The 18,747-nt window shown below is 40.1% G+C and overlaps 1 protein-coding gene across 1 annotated transcript in view; it reads left to right on the forward strand.

The window, feature by feature from the left end:
• The window catches only part of TMTC1 (transmembrane O-mannosyltransferase targeting cadherins 1), a 269,956-nt gene that overhangs the window by 222,857 nt on the left and 28,352 nt on the right, over positions 1-18,747 (forward strand). Inside the window, 1 exon segment of the mRNA XM_025455512.3 lies at positions 10,104-10,212. Within this exon segment, the coding sequence (XP_025311297.3) occupies positions 10,104-10,212 (109 nt within the window).

Consider the following 18,747-nt stretch of genomic DNA (forward strand, 5'->3'; position numbering starts at 1 on the left):
CTCCTTTATGAAATAAGGCACTGGACAAGGTGATCCTGTAAACCTCTTTAGCCGCAGGAATCTGTGGTTTTAACTATGACTCCAAGTTTCTAATCCCTTAACTGAAGTGGAAGAGGAAGACCAGAAAGGAATTTGAAAGTGCATTTTTCTTCAGATGAAGTAGTTGCAATGGGACAGCATTCTGTTTTTTCTGAGAAATTAGTTGGTAAGGGTTCTGATAGGAATTCCAGATGGGAATCTGACTGAAAAGTAGAGAAGGAGCAAGTTAGAGTTAGCATCATCCGATGTGCCAGACAATCTGCTAGGCACCCTGCCTTTGTGTAATTATTGCATCCTCAAAGGAACCTGGAGGGTAGTGATTCATGTACCCATTCAACAGATCTGGCCACTGAGGCACATGGAAGTGGAACATCTAATCCAAGCCATACAGCTAATGAGGGAAGAGCTGGGATTCAGACAGCAATCAGCCTGAGCCTAAAACCAGGGATGTGCCCGTCATCACAGTGACCCTTTATCTATGGGGTGAATGAATCCTGGCTAAATCAGGCTGCTCTCAGCTGCCCTCTCCAGATACCAAACTGGGAGCATTGCTTCTATGCTTTCCTTCAGATCATGGAATAGCTGAGCATAAATATTTGCGCGAGCTTTGGAGTGATGCTGGCTTGGGACTATTTCCCTCCACTCCCGACTCACCTCCATGCACTCCTGGCACCGAACTGCCCCACACGTGCAGGAGCAAGGCCCTAGTGGGGCAAGCATTCTGCTGCCTGGGTTCAGGGCAGTGACCTCACTGAGCTGATGAAGATATCAGGAGCCTTCAAAAGGAGTGAAACAGGAGGGATTCAGGACAAACATTTCCTCAGCACCTACTCTGTGCCAGCTTCTGTGTGAGGTCTTTCTGTGAGCTGTGTCTTCTTCTCTGCTGCTCTGTAACTAGACAGCGTCAGAACTTTCCCCAGCATTCTATTCCTCAGATTTCAGCTGGGGCGAGAAGTGTTAAAGGCAACTAAAGCTTGACCACTGACGCCACACAGGGTGGGCACCCCAACCGCCTCCCATTGTTGCTGCAGTGACCTCAATCTGATCCTGCAGACCCACCTGGATTGGGGCAGGGTGTGAGGTGCCGGTGACTCACTAACTATAGTGAGTATAGTTTTGAACTGAAAAAAAATTCATTCTTCATCAGCACATAATAGGGATCTGCCCTGCAGACAATTTTCCTGTGTGACTTCCATAAAAAGTCAAATAGCACAACTCGTGTGAACACCAGTAAACCCAATGCTGTATTTCCATAGCATTGCTCAGAGATGTGCTCAGTAAACTCGAATGTGAGTGAGGGTACACAAACGCTGATCCAATTTTCTTCTTTTTCTATATAGGAAAGATAGTAGGGCCATAGAAAAAAATGTATACTCTGAAAAGATCATCTGTCAGATATTTACAACTTGACTTTCACAGTTCATTTTTCAAAAGTACTGGTAAAGCCTATCTGTCCCCAAAGAAGCTCCCCCCACCCAAAAAAAATCATAATCTTTTTCCTTTGTAAGAGACATCATTTTGGGACCCAACAACAACTAAACATTCCAATAATGGAACCAAATTAAGGGAGCTCCCCAGCACTCCCAAGTTCACACTGTGGTTAATGGGAAATTTTACTGCTGCCAAGTGGATTGCCAAATCCATTTATTTCTGTTGCTGGCATTTCCTAAATTCTCCCCAAATGTCAATACTTTTTCAAAGCAAGCATCTGCTTTTAGTTTAAATGAATGTATCATGAGATTTTAGACAGGAATCCAGAAAGTTTCCCAAATTGACAAACTTAACAGGTCCTTAATTACTAAAAGAAAATATGGTGAAGCCTTATTTTGCTTTCGCTAAATATCTGTCATTGAGATAGAGCCAAGAAAGTAAGATGATGCAAATGTTTTTACTTAACACACAAGAAAAACAGCCCCACTGCTGTATAACCAAAGGAAGAATTCCCTGGGAAGCTACAAACGTTTAATGGCAAAATTTGCACATTATGAGCAAGATCTAATTTCTACTTAATGTTTCTCTCATGAAATCAATGATGAAGATGTTATTGGTCCCAGGAAGCCCTTCTCAGGACTTTTAGCCTTTTGAAAGTTCCTGGGGAAAATGTGAGAGAATAGTTTTGCTTGCAGAGTATTAGATTTTTATGTATGCTCTGATGCCCACGTGGATGACACGGGCTCTAAGACTTGGATGCAGAGAAGAGGCATCCACAGTGGAGCTGCAGGGAGACAGAAAACTGCCTCTTCCAATCACAGTCTTTCTCAGTGTCCTCTCCACCCATCCCCACTGGAGCCTCCCAGTCATCCGGCCAAATCACCTGACCACTGTGATTGTCTTTTTGGCTCTGATGGATCCGGGGAGTCTTTTTGACTTTTATCACCCTCTTACATTTAGCCTTGTCTCCAGGATCAGGTGAACAGGCAAATCCCAAACTGAACCAGGGCAAAGTTGCCCTAAAACGTAGGCTGAAGACCACCCCCAACAGAATTCTCTGAGGGGCTTATTGAGAATAATGATTCCTGGGCCCTCCCTCAGACCTACTGAATCTGAGGCCTGGAATTCCACATTTTACCAAACACCCAAGGATTCTTAAGCACTAAAAGTTGAGAACTATTGATTTTTTTTTTTAGTTTTATTCATCTATTCATGGAGAGGCACAGAGAGAGAGAGGCAGAGACACAGGCAGAGGGAGAAGCAGGCTCCATGCAGGCTTCATGCATGTGGGACTCGATCCCAGGACCCCGGGATCATGACGTGAGCCAAAGGCAGACGCTCAACCACTGAGCCACCCAGGTGCCCCAAGGACTATTGATCTAAAAGGAAAAGTGAAGACAAAATATTTTAGGTCATGGAGGATCAACAGTCATCAGATGGTGCAGTCACTTGATGTTTCCTTATTTGGTGGGTCAGGAAATTCAGGATGCTGAGAGGCAATAAATATTATCACCCTGGGACACTTTTACCTTTACCTACTCCTCTCATCTATCCAGCGATCCCTAATAGCTTCACCGGTGTCAGATGAACCCCCCAAAAGAAGCTCTGACTGTCCTTAGTGTGACATGAGTTTCCAAAGGGACTCCGAATGCTCCTTTCTGTGACTTCTAAGTGAAGGTGTATGCCCAAGGGGTATTTACTGAGGTTTGATTTTATCAATTCATTCACCAGGTATGGGCTACTTAATTTAAGCTTTTTTACATTATTCGGAGAAATAACCTGCAGAGTTAGCTAAATCACATGCTTGGTCAATTCAGAGGCAAATGTTATTTTCATATTTTTCCCCTTTTGAATTGACCTGTCAATTTAGTCTAAATGGCTAACAGAGTAGTCCTGTATAGATGGGGCTTACATTGAAAATGGGCTTCTGATTTCCCCAAATTGCTTAATGATAGATCCAAAATGAATGTATTAGGAAGTTTTAATACTGTCTAATGCTGGCCCAGGGGTGATCTGTACTGTTGGAGTACATACTCATTCCCATTAAGAAATTTTATAATGTCTATTTGAAATTTTCTGCCTCTCTCTCTCTCTCTCTCTTTTTTTTTTTTTTTTTTTTTAATATCTTTTCACATGGAGATAACTGCCTAATTCTTTCTTTTCTAAGAAGCTTTCCTTGCTTTACTGAAGAAGAGGCTGGGAATTACTCCTGATTCTTTCTTGCCCAAATATTCACCTCTAGCAGTCACCCCTAAAAATGGAGACCCACTCCTTTATGTGGTTCTGACATAAACTGAGTGGATTCCGGACTATCATTCTGCCATTTTTGCCTCTTCACCTTGCTGTTTGCCTTAGAGTGATTTTTCCAGGGGTAATGACTTGTTTGGTAGGGGTGTGATCTTACATTTAGTGCAACGTATTCATTTGTGTATTTAATGGGATTTAAATTGTATTAAAAATGTATTATAGGGCAGCCCGGGTGGCACAGCGGTTTAGCACTGCCTTTGGCTCAGGGTGTGATCCTGGAGTCCTGGGATCAAGTCCAGCGCTGGGCTCCCTGCATGGAGCTTGCTTCTCCCTCTGCCTGTGTCTCTGCCTCTCTCTCTCTCTGTGTCTCTATGAATAAATAAATAAAATCTTAAAAAAAATCTATTATGGGGACACCTAGGTGGCTTATTCAGTTAAATGTCTGCCTTCAGCTCAAGTCATGACCCCAGGGTCCTGAGATCTAGCCCTTCATTGGGCTTCAAGTTCAGTAGGAAGTCTACTTGTCCCTCTTCCTCTCTCTCTGCCCCTACCCCCTGCTCATACTTGCTCTCTCTCTCTCTCTCTCTGTCAAATAAATGAATGAAAGCTTTAAAAAAATTATTATGGTATCAAAGAAAAAAATCACTCTGATGTCTAGCCTTAATTTTTTGTGGATAGTTTGAAATGTGGAAGTATATTACTTTTTTAAAAAGATTTTATTTATTTGGGGGCACCCTGGGTGGCTTAGCGGTTTGGCACCTGCCTTCAGTCCAGGGTGTGATGCTGGGGACCTGGGATCGAGTCCCACGTCGGGCTCCCTGCAGGGAGCCTGCTTCTCCCTCTGCCTGTGTCTCTGCCTCTCTCTGTGTCTATATGAATAAATAAATAAAATCTTTAAAAAAAGAGATTTTATTTATTTGGATGCCTGGGTGGCTTAGCAGTTGAGCATCTGCCTGGGCTCAGGGTGTGATCCTAGATCCTAGGGAGCCCACTTCTCCCTCTGCCTGTGTTTCTGCCTCTCTCTGTGAGTCTCTCATGAATATATAAATAAAATCTTTAATTTTATTTATTTATTTGAGAGAAAGCAGGAGGGAGCAGGGGAGGGGCAAGGGGAGAAGGAGATGAAGAATCCCAAGCAGACTCCATGCTGAGCACAGAGCCTAGCACAGGGCACCATCCCATGACCCTGAGATCATAGCCTAAGCCAAAATCAAGAGTTGGACATTTAACCAACTGAGCCATCCAGGTGCCCTGAAAGTATATTACTTTTGAAGAAATTTCAAAAATATTACACTCTCCTTATTTTAAAAAATTAATTGGAAAAAAAAAGGAGATAGGTTTTGATGAGTGATTTTAGAAACATTAAACAAGCTAATAAAAGCCAAAACATATATAGTATCTACTGTGTACCTGAGACTGAGAGGTCTGATGATGTGCCTAAAGAAGCATAGCTAGTAAATGGTAGAAATAGAATTTGAAGCCAGTCCTGGTTTTTGAGTTTGTGCTTTTAACTACTATGCAGAGTTAAAGTAGAGAAGCTGCTTAGTGGTACCTGGTAAGTAAGAAGTGCTCAATAAATAATAACTATATTTGTAATGTTCTTATGATTCTAAAGCTTGAGATGCTTCTGTCTTCCTTAGGATTGCTTCTATAATACTGAAAGAGCTGTAGAAATGGAGATATAAAATGGATGATAATATTATGTACCTCTAACTTGATTAGAATACGGAGATGCTTATTTAAGATTTACAAAGATTAGGAATAAAGAGAATAGAAAAACCATGTTTTTTTAAAAAAAAATTAACTTAGCAATTACTGAATTTCTATTATGTACAGGTCACTTTACTAAAATTATTTTCTACGGTGTACAGATTACTGGGGTAAAAGAAGTAAGATTAATAAGACATAGATCTTGCCTATGAAGGAGCTTAAAACCAAGTAATGGTCTCAGATGCCTATCATTTAAGAGAGTGAATGCAGAAGTGCTGACTGTGACCTGCCCATGGAACAGGACAGATTTGAAATTCTAGATTAGAATCCTGGTGTCACAGTAGCTGTGTGCTGGGCACACATCACTTAGCCCTCCAAATCTCAGTTTATTTTTGTTAGGATGTTGGTTACTGGCATTTCCTAAATCTTAAAAATGGCAGTAATTATACCTAATTCATTATACTCAAGAATTAATATAAAGACTTCAAAAGAATCACTTACTGTATCCTTAACAGGGAGTAAATGTTCAGCAAACAGCTGCTGGAAAACAAGAATTTCTGACCACTTCCCTGCATGGCCCACTCACTGGTGGAAAGATGTACCCCCTCTGTGAGGCAGTGGCAGGGGCCCTTCATATGTTGTGCCAGGGCCTTGGAGAAGCAAAGTGAGATGGAACCCAGATACTCTTTAGAATGATGAGCTGAAGAACAAAGGCAGCTGCTCCGTTGGAGGCCAGAACAGGCCTTCCAGAAAGCAATTTACCCGCCATTTTTTTTTCCTTACAGAGATACAGAAAGAAAACCAACATATAAGAAAGGCAGTGTATATATAAATATGTTTTCTAATTTTGTTATATGTTTAGGAGATGGGATGAGGGATCATGCTTTGAGCTGGTGAGTCAGTCAAGCAGAGTTGAGAGCAGAGGAGGGGAAAGCCATCTGTGCAGTAGCACAGCATGAATGCCAGGCAGAGAGGCACAAGACCTATGTGAGACCTCCCTTTTTGCTTGGGACCAGCGCAAATCACTGAGGCCCTCTGAGCCTCATTTCCCCCTACTGTAAATCAAGGAGGGTGAATTATATCCGTAATTCTCAAATCTGAATGGCTGTCATATTTGTATGGCTCCCTATTAAGAGGTGCAGCCTAGAAACACCAAGACCTTTTTAAAAGCACCCAAGGTGATTTTATAGTACACTGAGGGTAGAAAAGCAGTGGAGTAGATGATGTCCTCTGGCTGGACTAGTGGGTACCTGATTATGTTGGGAATGTTGATCAGAACCACACTGTGGAAGGTTGTAAACAATCTATCTGTACACACCAGGGCATTAGTGACGATTTTTATATAAAGGCAGTGCTGTAGAAAAAAATGTATCTGTCAGTAGAAGGAGAAAAAAAAAGGAGAACTAGAAAGAGGCTGTGAACAAAGGTACGAGCAAGCAAAACTGAGTAAGGTGCAGTCTAGTTGACAGAATTTTGTAGAAATATTGCCGCCAATTCTTAATTCATATGAGACAATTAGTAGAGAAACATGGGGCTATAAGATAGATATGAAAAGGGATGCCTCTGAAACCAGAATCAGGTTGAAATGAAGTTCAGTTCTCACGTAGTAATCACAGTACTATTTAACCAGTGAAGGTCCTATTGAGATGAATGATCTGTTCTGTTATTAAATCAAAACCATGCCAATTTCTTAAGCTCCCACCAAAGGCTGAGCAAAAGAGACACTACAGAGGAACTGTTTCTTTCTCCTATTTCTCTCCCTTTCAGAAACAACAACAACAAAATACTGCTTATGAGTGTCTTGGGCTTCTGTAAAAGAAACATTTTCAAATATCTGTTAAGGTGGTGTGTACCTGACACCTGTTGATATCTAATGACTCTCGAAAGTTCCCAGGGAAAAAAGCAGAATCATCCAGGAGTACAGAGCCGAGGAGAAATGTCTTATCTGCATGGTCTTTGCATCTTGCAATACTCCTATACTCACCAAAATTACATGGTGAGCTCTTTTTTGAAAGTGTGTCAGTCCCTTAAGAGATTAACAGAGATACAGTTTTTCATAAAGAATTAGGTTCCCTGGGGATAATTTGATGCTGACTTTTCCACTGTATCATATGAATGTTAATGGACAGCCTTAAATGTTTAGATTCCTAGACTGCCTTAAGTGGTAATTAATCACACTGAATTCATACATAAAAGGTTTAAATTGCCATTCTAACTGATGTGAGCCATGACAAATGAAAATCACTACATCTTTTCTATCAAATTGTTGTGGGTTTGTGGGTTTTTTTCCTGCTGATTTTGAAGAATATCCAAGCTCAGTTACATTCTGAGGGACTTAATCTTCAGCCTTAATTTCTAAAGTCTGAATCTTCTTATGGATTTTGGGAGGATTTCCAAATTAATATTAATGAAGATTTATGAGTGGCACCTAAGTGGTATAGTTGGTTAAGCATCTGACTCTTGGTTTTGGCTCTGGTCTCATGGTCTCAGAGCAGCTGCCTGTGTCAGGAGACTATTTCTCCCTCTGCCCCTCCCTCCCTAAAATAAATAAATCTTAAAAAAAAAAAAAAAAGATTTATGAAATCCTTGGAGGAAGAGTTCTGCTAACCATGAAATCAGTAGTCAAATTACCAGGATTAAAAAATAAGCTTTCATTTACATGTGCCCATGGAAGATGTACTTCAAGGTATATTTTAAATTAGAAACCAAGGAGTACATAAACATAGTGGACTTCCGTAGTTACACTCTTTCAGTGTTTGTTGACTAAATGAATGAATCGGTTTTTAAAAAAGCATTACTAAAAGAGATGAGATGCAAATTTCTTATAATCCTGAAGCTTTCAAGCCACATCCCAAAAATAATCCACTGAAGTACACAGGTGTTACACCTTGATATCAAGAGCAGGACTGTGCATCAAGGGGAGCCCAGTAGGAGTTAGCTTGCTTCCAGAAGACAAGGATGGCATGGACCTCCCTTAGGAAATAGCTAACATAAAAAAAAAAAAAAAAAAAAGGAAATAGCTAACATGTAATAGGCCAATGATACATATGAGCCAAATTGTACAGATGAATGCAGGTCTATGCTGGAAACATGACTTTTTTTCAAGGTCTATCATAGAAGACTCTTCCAGGTAAAATTGCCTTGTAGCATGCTGCTTCTAGCACTTGGAACTCAAACTCATGGACTCAATAGTAGTTTTTCCTCTCCAGATGTTCATCACCCAGACACTGAAGACGTAGGGGTTTTGCAGCAGGAACGACACTGAGCCTCCTTTGCTAATTTATGAAGCAATTCTGCTGAAATCTCAGCGTGTGAACAGATTACCAGAGAATCTTTTTAAAATGTAGGGTTTGATTCAGGAGGTCTGGATGGAGCCGGAGGCTCTGCATTTCTAACAGGTTCCTGGTGAGGTTGATGATACTGGTCCATGAATCATACACTGAGCAGCAAGGTCATAAAAAATGGGTTTCTAAGTAGTTAGAGGAAGCAGATACAGTGTGATGGAAGAGTATGGGCTCTCGACCCAGAAGACGGGCTATATGAACATGATGAGTCACTAAGGTTTTCTGAATCCAAATTTTCTCCTTCAAAAAATGAAAATGATAGGGCAGTGAACACCTGCTGCATGAGGCTGTTGTGAAGATTAATACTGTTAATGTGAAAATTTCCCAGAGCATAAGGTACATTGCCAAAAAAATGATTGTTGACCCTAAATAGTGAAGACATAAGCATACAATTCCGTATTGGTACCCAATAAATGTGGGAGGACCCTTAGGTTGTGTGTTCTCTATAGTTCGGGGATTCTGTTTTTTTCATTCCACTCCTTTTACAGGTTATGTCTAGCACTGAGCAAAGTAGTCAGTGTTTGTGAAATTGTATTAGTAGCGAAGTTGATCACTGCTGGTGTGTATTTTTGGCTTCAAAAATACTGATATCAGAATAATGACCCAGTTTTGCCCCCATGGCACAAGCAGGAAAGAGAACTGCCACCCAAAATGTTGGTAATAACTTTGGGGCCTTGAGTCCTCTTTGAACCAGAAGTAATCACTTTTGGGAGAAGACTAAAATGAAGAAAACAGAACCAGCCCAGATTTTCAATAAAAATAATATGATTAAATAGCCAATCATTCTTTGCCAACCAGTAGTCATGGTATTTTCTAACTTCACATCTTATGTATAAAAGGATCCTTCTTAGATATAAGAGCAAAGGTTAACATGAGCAGTTTGGCTGACTTGTCCCTGATAGGTGCCTCAGCCACTGTTAGCAGCCCAGCCTGTGGTGGTGCAACCAGTACTCCCGGGGCTCAACTCCTCTTGTTGGAGTTGGCTCCAACTGGCTCCCACAAATGCCTCCACAACTGTTCCTCTAAGGGTCAAGGTTTCTGATTAACAAGCCTGTAAAATATTAAGTAAAACTCTCAGGAAGTGCACAGCAGGAAACAGAAAGTAGAAAAAAAATCAGTGAATAAACTGCAGCATCATTTACATGTCTTTCCACTGAGAATTCAGAGACGGAAACCGATGGCACCTTGAGACAATCTAGTGCAGTTCATTTGCAGTGAAATCCAGAGAGAATCAGGTTCTCTTTGCGAAAAGAAATGAGGTTTTAACGTCTAGTCAGAGGATTTAAACAAAGTGTTATTAAAAGATTTTTTTTCCCTCTTTATAATCTGTAGGTCCCAGGAGAAGAAAGAAGAAGCCATCACATTACTGAAGGACTCCATTACATATGGTCCAGAGTTTGCAGATGCGTATTCAAGCTTAGCTTCATTGTTGGCCGAGCAGGTAATTGTGTCCTTGGAACTTCACATATTTTCTAAAAAGTTTTTACTGTTGAATGTATAAATTAATATTAACCAGTTTTTGGTACTGATGGTTTAATTTGTAAACCCATATTGGACAGCCAATCTCTATGTCAGTTTCTTCTTGACAGAAGTTACAAGCCCAGCTTCCTTACTCTGAACTGTCAGTGTAGTGAAGAGAGCCTTTAGGCAAAGATGGTCCATTAGAGGTCATTGATATATTCTGTGTCACTTTGGGACAGAATCTGTCAAGAGCAATACACAATATTTGCCAGCTTTATTGCTCTTTACTTATATTTTTCTGGGGAATTATTAATGGGAGTCAGATCTCCAACTCAATAGGGAACCAATCACTGATAATCTTAATAGATCCTGTGTCTCAGTACCTGTTAAAATATTGCAGAAGCTTACAGAACAGGTTCCAAAAAGACAACACTTCTCATGGCATAAAGGGATATTTTTATCCGCCTCCTTCTCTTTGCTTGTGTCTACATGATTGGATACTGGTTTCAGTGTTCTGGATGCATGCCCCCTGCTGAGGGGAACCAAACATAAATTGTCTTCTCTAAATTAATGATACCGTTTTGTTGACACACACAAGTGCCTTCAGTAGATAGTGGATTCTGCTATCACACAATTGCCAGATTGTCTTTAAAATCAAGGTCAACAATAGACGTGGCCAACAGGCACATGGGAAAATGCTCCGCATCACTTTCCATCAGGGAAATACGAATCAAAGCCACAATGAGATTCCCCCTCACTAGTGAGAATGGTGAAAATTAACAAGACAGGAAACAACAAATGTTGGAGAGGATGTGGAGAAAGGGGAACCCTCCTGCACTGTTGGTGGGAATGTGAACTGGTACAGCCACTCTGGAGAACTGTGTGGAGGTTCCTCAAAGAGTTAAAAATAGAGCTACCCTATGACCCAGCAATTGCACTACTCGGGATTTACCCCAAAGATACAGATGCAGTGAAACGGCAGGACACCTGCACCCCAGTGTTTTCTAGCAGCAATGTCCACAATAGCCAAACTGTGGAAGGAGCCACAATGTCCTTCAGCAGATGAATGGATAAAGAAGATGTGGTCTATATATGCAATGGAATATTACTCAGCCATTAGAAACGACAAATACCCACCATTTGCTTCACCGTGGGTGGAACTGGAGGGTATTATGCTGAGTGAAGTCAGTCAATTGGAGAAGGACAAAAATTATATGGTCTCATTCATTTGGGGAATATAAAAAATAGTGAAAGGGAATAAAGGGGAAAGGAGAGAAAATGAGTGGGAAATATCAGTGAAGGGCACAGAACATGAGTGACTTCTAACTCTGGGAAACGAACAAGGGGTAGTGGAAGGGGAGGTGGGTGGGGGGGTTGGGGTGACTGGGTGGCTGGCACTGAGGGGGGCACTTGATGGGATGAGCACTGGGTGTTATGCTATATGTTGGCAAATTGAACTCCAATAAAAAATATACAAAGATAAATAAAGAAAATAAAAGTCAACACCTTCAAAAGATGCCCTGTAGCATTCCATTGGCTTAAATATAATGAATGATTTGATACTGCATGTCAGTTACATAGAGGTGTGATTTGCATTCAAAAAACTTTGGAGGTTTCACCAGGAAGCCAATTTAGAACTTTCTATGGATATTTAAATGTCAGAAATGAGAGCCTAGTTTTCATGCTAACTCTAATAGTAGTTGAACTTTAGACAAAACTCATGTTTGTTGGATGATTTTAGTGCATGTTTTAACATAGTGGTTAAGCGGACATGGTGATGGTCATATTCTATGATATATACTGGTTGTCCTCAACTCCCTTTGGCTTGTTTTAAAGCAGACACAGAGGAGTTTTCTGAAGCAAAGATTGACTCTGCCATTGTTCCTTTTTCTCACCTCATCCTGTTTCATTCATTTTCATAAGAAGACCTTTAATCCTGCCTCTGCCTGTCCTCTGTCTTGCAGTCGCTCACACATGCCAAGCATGCTCCTCTTTTGGGGCCTTTGCCTGCAGCACTTTTCTCCCAGACATCTTAGAATATCCTTCCTCCTACTATGCTGGTTTTACACAAACTTTACCACATCAGAGGGATTGTTTTTTATTACCCTTTCTAAATACTAGCGTCACACTGCCCATCATGTTCTCTGTCACCTTGTCCTGCCTTATTTTTCCCTATAACATTTATCATCATCTAACATATGTTTTTTTTTTAAGATTTTATTTATTTATTTGAGAAAGGTAGCATGAAACAGGATGGGGGTGCAGTGTGAGAAGCAGACTCCCTGCTGAGCAGGGAGCTGGACTTGGGGCTTAATCCCAGGACTCCAGGATCATGACCTGAGCAGAAGGTAGATGCATAACAGACTGAGCCACCCAAGCACCCCTGACATGTTTGTCTGTGATCCTTCTCCCACCACTAGAATATTTAACTCACAAGAATGACCATCCCCTCTATTCATGGCTGTATTCCCATGGCCATCACGTTGTATACATTCAATACACTTTGAGTGAATAAATGAATCCCTATGAACTGTAGAATATATAGTCTCTCCAATCCAGTACATATTCTAAATTTTCCTCTTATGTTGTGGGAGGAGTAAGCATGTGGGCCACACTGTTTTGTAATTGATCATACCTAAATGTGATATGTTTGTCCTACACTAAGCGGTAGTATGAGGAACCACCATATGAAATTACTTTTTGTAACCATAGAATCAGGGATGGGGTTGAGGACAGCATCTACTATATCATTCAGTGGCTTCTTTATGAGAACTCAGGAAAAATTTCTCTCATCATCAGTATTAAGAAAGGCTCAGCCTCTCCTGAGTTGCAAGCTCTTAGCTTTATTTTTAATCTAATGCAGGAAAGTCTTGCAGATGCTAAAAAGGGTCAGCTCTATTTCCATCCACCTTGCCCCTGACCTCTGATTAACAGCCATCTGGACTGTATAGTTAGCTTTTCTGTGTGTGATGCTTTTATTCCTGAGTTTATCATTTTCCTTAATTTATTTTATTCAATTTTTGTTTCCAATTTTTAAAACTTCCTCGGTTTGTAGAATAATGAGGTATAAGTAAGCAAATAGAGTTGACCCTTGAACAATGTGGGGTTAGGTGCATTGACCACCTGTTCAGTCAAAAATCTACATACTGACTCCCCCTAAACTTAACTGCTAATAGGCTACTGTTAGAAACCTTACCAATAACAGTTGATTAGCATATATTTTGCATATGTGTTATATACTGTACTCTCACAATAAAGTAAGCTAGAGAAACGAAAATGTTAAGAAAATCATAAGAAAAAAAAGAAAATTATAAGGAAGGGAAAATACATTTACAATACTGTGTTTATTGAAAAAAGCCTGTGTATAAGTGAACCCTCGCAGTTCAAACCTTATGTTGCTCAAGAGTCAACTGTAAATAAAGTATTGCATTAATAGTTCCCAGCTCTTATCTTTTTTCCCCCCGATTTACCAGGACAGATAATAAACATTTAATTGCTCTTCTTGGGGAAAATTACTCTTACAGTAAATGATAATATCCCTTACCTCATACCGGTGATAACACAGTATGTTGTTTTGCAGAGCTCTCTACAGATACAAGTAGAATTTGTATCTCTTCACACAATTACATCTTCCTAAAATGCCATCTTTTCTTTCTCTCCTTATAAATCCTCCCTAGTTTTCAAGATCTAGTTCAACTCCTACTTGCTCCTGCCACATTTCTCCACCTCCCCTTCTCATGGGAGTCATGTTTCCTCAGAGCTCCTATAACAGTCATGGGAACACACATCAACGTGAAAACTAATCACATATTTTTAACTCTTCAATTAATATCTGGAGCTATAATTTAAACAATTTTCCAGGTTTGTTTTCTTCACAAAACCATAAGTTTCTTTAAGGAAAGCAGTGGCTTCTTCGTATATCCATTGCTTTTCTAGGGCTTAGGATAGTTCACTGTATAGTGCAGGCATTCATACCCCGTGTGTGGACTTGATTTGCTTTGGGATTCGGGTACTCCCTGTAGTGTGATCTTAAGAGCATTTGACAGGGAGCTAGGAGACCTGGTTCTAGACCTTCCTCTAGAGTTAACCAACTGCACAGACTTTGGTCAGGAGTACTTTACCTCTCTGGGCCTGTTTCCAAATCCAAAAATTGATAAATATTCTAAATTATCTTTACCTAGTGGTTAACATAGTGGTTAAGGCGGACATGGTGCTATGTCTATGGCGCTAACATCTTAAGAGTATCTGAAGTTATCTTCTTTAATGTCAACTAAGTGCTAATGAATTGGCTTTTACCATATTTTTTTTAATTCAAGTATAATTAACAAACACTGTTATATTAGCTTTGGGTGTATAGTACAGCAATTGGACATTACTATACATTATTCTGTACATTCTATACATTACTCAGTGCTCATCGGTATACATGCCCTTACTGCTGATGAGTATTTCAATGAATAATATAAGACTCCATTGTAATTAGTGCTATTGTTTCTGTACAAATAAAGCATTAATATGCTAATATTGTGAAAAGCGAGTTGCCTTAATCAATATCTGGTCTTCAATTGTGTTGTCTTCCTAAAGTAATGAACTCCAAGTTGATGAAAAGTTACTGCTCTAAAAATGATCAAGATGTTTCATGACCTTGAAATGTATTGCAGTCCATTCTGTAGTATCTTGCTATTAACACATTTTCTAGAAAGTGAACGTTTAGAGGTGCCTGGGTGGCTCAGTCGGTTAAGTGTCTGCTTCTGACTCAGATCATGATCCCAGGGACCTGGGATTGAGTCCCACATCTGGCATCCTGTTCACCAGGGAGTCTGCTTCTGCCTCTCCCTCTGCTGCTCCCTCTGTTTGTGCTCTTTCTATCAAATAAATAAACAAAATCTTTAAAAAAAAACAAATGGAAGTTTAAAAAAGACAACATATGTTCATTTTGCTCTGTTATGTTTAAGATATGTTAGATGCCTCATTTAAAATCAGTTGTGTGGTAAATTTCATTTTTGTGAACCACAATGGGAAATTGAGGTAAAGTTATTGTGTATCACCTGGTTGGAAGTTGTGAACAATTTTTAAGAACAAAGAATGACTACAGTCATGATCTTTCCTCCCATTCGAGGGTCACATTTTTTTTTGCCAGACTTTCCTACTCCAGATTCGAATGTAAAATGCAATGAGATCTAAGAATGTAATTGAAAGATTGAAAGGTTTTCTCTTTTGCTCCTTTGGGCAATTGATTTTTAACATCAAAGAGACAGAACAGCTGTTGGGCATAACTCAGGGTTGCCTTCCCTCTCTGACTTTCAACAGCTTGTCTTCATGTTTTGAATTCTTCAGTAATAAAAGAGTACTTCAGAGGTACAAGCAAGACACAGAGAAACTGGTAGAGAAAAATCCACTCAGTTTAACATTCTTTGGTAGTAAACAGATTCATTTCTTGGTGGCACAACTTTATTTAATAGCTTTCCAGAATTTCAGACTCCCAGAGTATATCAAAGCAGTGACTGCAAACCTTGGTCACTCTGTAACACACTAGTAAAACCATCCCTTCGCATAGCAGGCCATCTTGCAGTGTCACAGTACACATGCATGGCCCATGCGTTCTGTGGCTGTGGGCCAACCTAATAATGGAAAACTGTCCTACACTGAGCTAAAGTCAAACATCCTATCATTTGCTCCCTTTGAGCTAGATCTAACAGAGAGCTTGTTGAACACAGCTGAAGAGCACAGCTGTATTATCACTTCCCTCATCATCCTTTTTCTAAGTTAACCCCATTTCTTTCACCATTTCTTTGCTTCTGGTCATGTTGCTTTGCATAGCCTCTGGACTGTCCACTTTCTTTTTTTTTTTAATTTTTATTTATTTATGATAGAGAGAGAGAGAGAGAGAGGCAGAGACATAGGCAGAGGGAGAAGCAGGCTCCATGCACTGGGAGCCCGACGTGGGAATCAATCCTGGGTCTCCAGGATCGGGCCCTGGGCCAAAGGCAGGTGCTAAACCGCTGCACCACCCAGGGATCCCCTGGACTGTCCACTTTCTCTATGACAGTATGGCTCCCTGTGTTGAACTATAGTTCAGCAATTTCAGGGTGGAATAAAAAAATTTCCCTGGCCTGACATCCTGGGTGTCTATTAAATGTCACCGTAAAATAAATATTGGTTGTCTGGCATCCACATGATGCTCTGGCTCACACTGGAGATACAGTCAACTGAAATCCCTAAAGAATGTGGACCTTTGTTAATAATCCAGGTCTCACCCATTTTGCAGGCATGTTTTTAAAATCTGGATGAAAGGATTCCTCTATATCTGTATTTAATTTCAACTTCTTTATGATCAGCCTGCAATTTCAGACGTTCTAGGACTTTTTTTTTTCTCTGTTTTTTTGTATTTACTCCCCTTTTCAGATATTTCACTTGGCAAATTGAGTAAGAATAGCTTCTAGTTATTTATTTATGTTTTTGATAAAAAAAATGTTGCAGGGAGGGGCGCCTGGGTGGCTCAGTCGGTTAAGTGTCTGCCTTCAGCTCAGGTCAGGATCCCAGGATCCTAGGATTGAGCCCCGCGTCGGGCTCCCTGCTCGGTGGGGAGTCTGCTTCTCCCTTTCCCTCTGCGTCTTCCCCCTGTTTGTGCACCCTCTCTCTCTCTCAAATAAATAAATAAAATCTTTTTTAAAAAATGTTGCAAAGACTTGCATTGCATTGTGTCCATAGGCTCTTCAGGTTGACCTCTTTTACCCAAGACTCTTTAGGTAGAGTTATTTAATTTTTGATTAATTTATCAAATCATATTATCACCTAGCTCACCTCATCTTATCTACAAGGGTGTTGTGAGGCACTTTGTCAGAAACCTGCTGAAATCCTTCCCCTAACTGAAGGCTGTGATTCCATTCAATAACAACAGGATTTATTTGCCATCCCTCGCTCTTACTGTAAGCATGATGCTGTCTGTCTATACTATTTCCCAGCCTCACTGCCAGTAAAGCTAGGAGTGTAATAATCCCTTCTTGGATGTGTCTTGGACTAACATTTGGTCCATCACTCTCTTGGAACCCAAAGGTAAAAAGTAATTCTGTTAGGGCACAGTAGAGAATTTGAGGAAGGGAAATTTGAAAAATGAGTTAATAAGTTGAAAAGGCATTACATGTGAGCCTTTTAAGGCCCACAGTGGATTTAAAACTGATAGATAGTAAGAAGCAAAGGCAAGTGTCGAAGGCAAGGGTTTTAAAACAGGAGAGGAAGAAAATCGTGGAAATATGTGGAGTATTTTGAGGAGGCTTTTAAATGCATTCTGGTATGAGTAGTGGAGAGCTTCCTCTCTGGAATAAAGTGTGGGGATGGAAAGATGTTCTTGTGAGAAAAGAATTCCTTTGTATTAGGAACTGTTTGTATGTGAAGGCTGATGGGAAAAGAAAATAGAAAATTAAAAAATTCCAGGGCCAAACACCTAAAGGAGTGAGAAGACACATGGCCAACTGAGCGCCATGGGGAGCCCAAGGAGGAGGGAGATTTTAGGAAGGCAGGAAATGAGATCCGCTTCCACATTCCTTTTCAATTACACAAGTAATGTGAAAATGTACATGAAAAGTGTGGAAAAGTCAGAGAAGATAAAATATATCTTTCATTAGTAATATAATACATGGAAACAACAAATATTATTTTTTTAATACCGTGCAGGTCTTTCAACATACTTATTTTGTTTTCGTACTAATATTCACACATAATTTGTATCCTATTCTTTTCACTTACTTTTAAATTATATATATTATACCTATTTTTATGGTGCTATACAGCCTTCATAAATACTATTTTAATGGCTACTTACTAGTTATCAAAATTATACACTGTAATTTACATAATACCCCAACTTTTGGTCATTTGGGTTGTGTGTGTGTGTGCGTGTGTGTGTAGCAGTGAACTTTTCCTTTCTTATGGTTTTTTTAAAACAATATTTTGAATCATTTTGAAAGATTCCCATATCAAAAGAGTATCAGCATATTTCACTGAGATACCTTACTAAATTGCTCTTGAGACATGTTACTAAGTTGCTTTCCAAGAGAGTGGTACCAGTACTCTCTGCTGCCAGCGGTGTATAGCCTTAAAGTATTGAATGTTAGTGGAACATGTAAGTGGAAATTGCATGTGGACAGATGGCAGTGAGGGAGATTAGGGCTGGGAAGATGGATTTAAGACTTCAAATAAATGAAATCACATGATGAAGAGGTAATTTCTCTGAGGGAAAAAATGAAGAATGGGGGGAGAATTTAACTTTCTCATTTTACAGAGAAAAATATGGGTTATACAGAATTAGGTGTTGCTCAAAGTCATATAGATAACTAGTGTCAGGAGAGGACTAGAGCCTGGCTTCTTGATTCCTTGGCACTGCTCTTTGACTGTATGACCCTTCAGTCCTGTGATTAGACTGTGGTAATGGGCAATAGTCAATGAGGTTGAGCGTGGAAGGAGTGGAAAGGAGGAGGATAAGTGATAGGGGAAACCCAGGAGGGTGAGTTGTCAT

Source organism: Canis lupus, chromosome 27, assembly GCF_003254725.2.
Source record: "Canis lupus dingo isolate Sandy chromosome 27, ASM325472v2, whole genome shotgun sequence".
NCBI classification, from domain to species: Eukaryota; Metazoa; Chordata; class Mammalia; order Carnivora; family Canidae; genus Canis; species Canis lupus.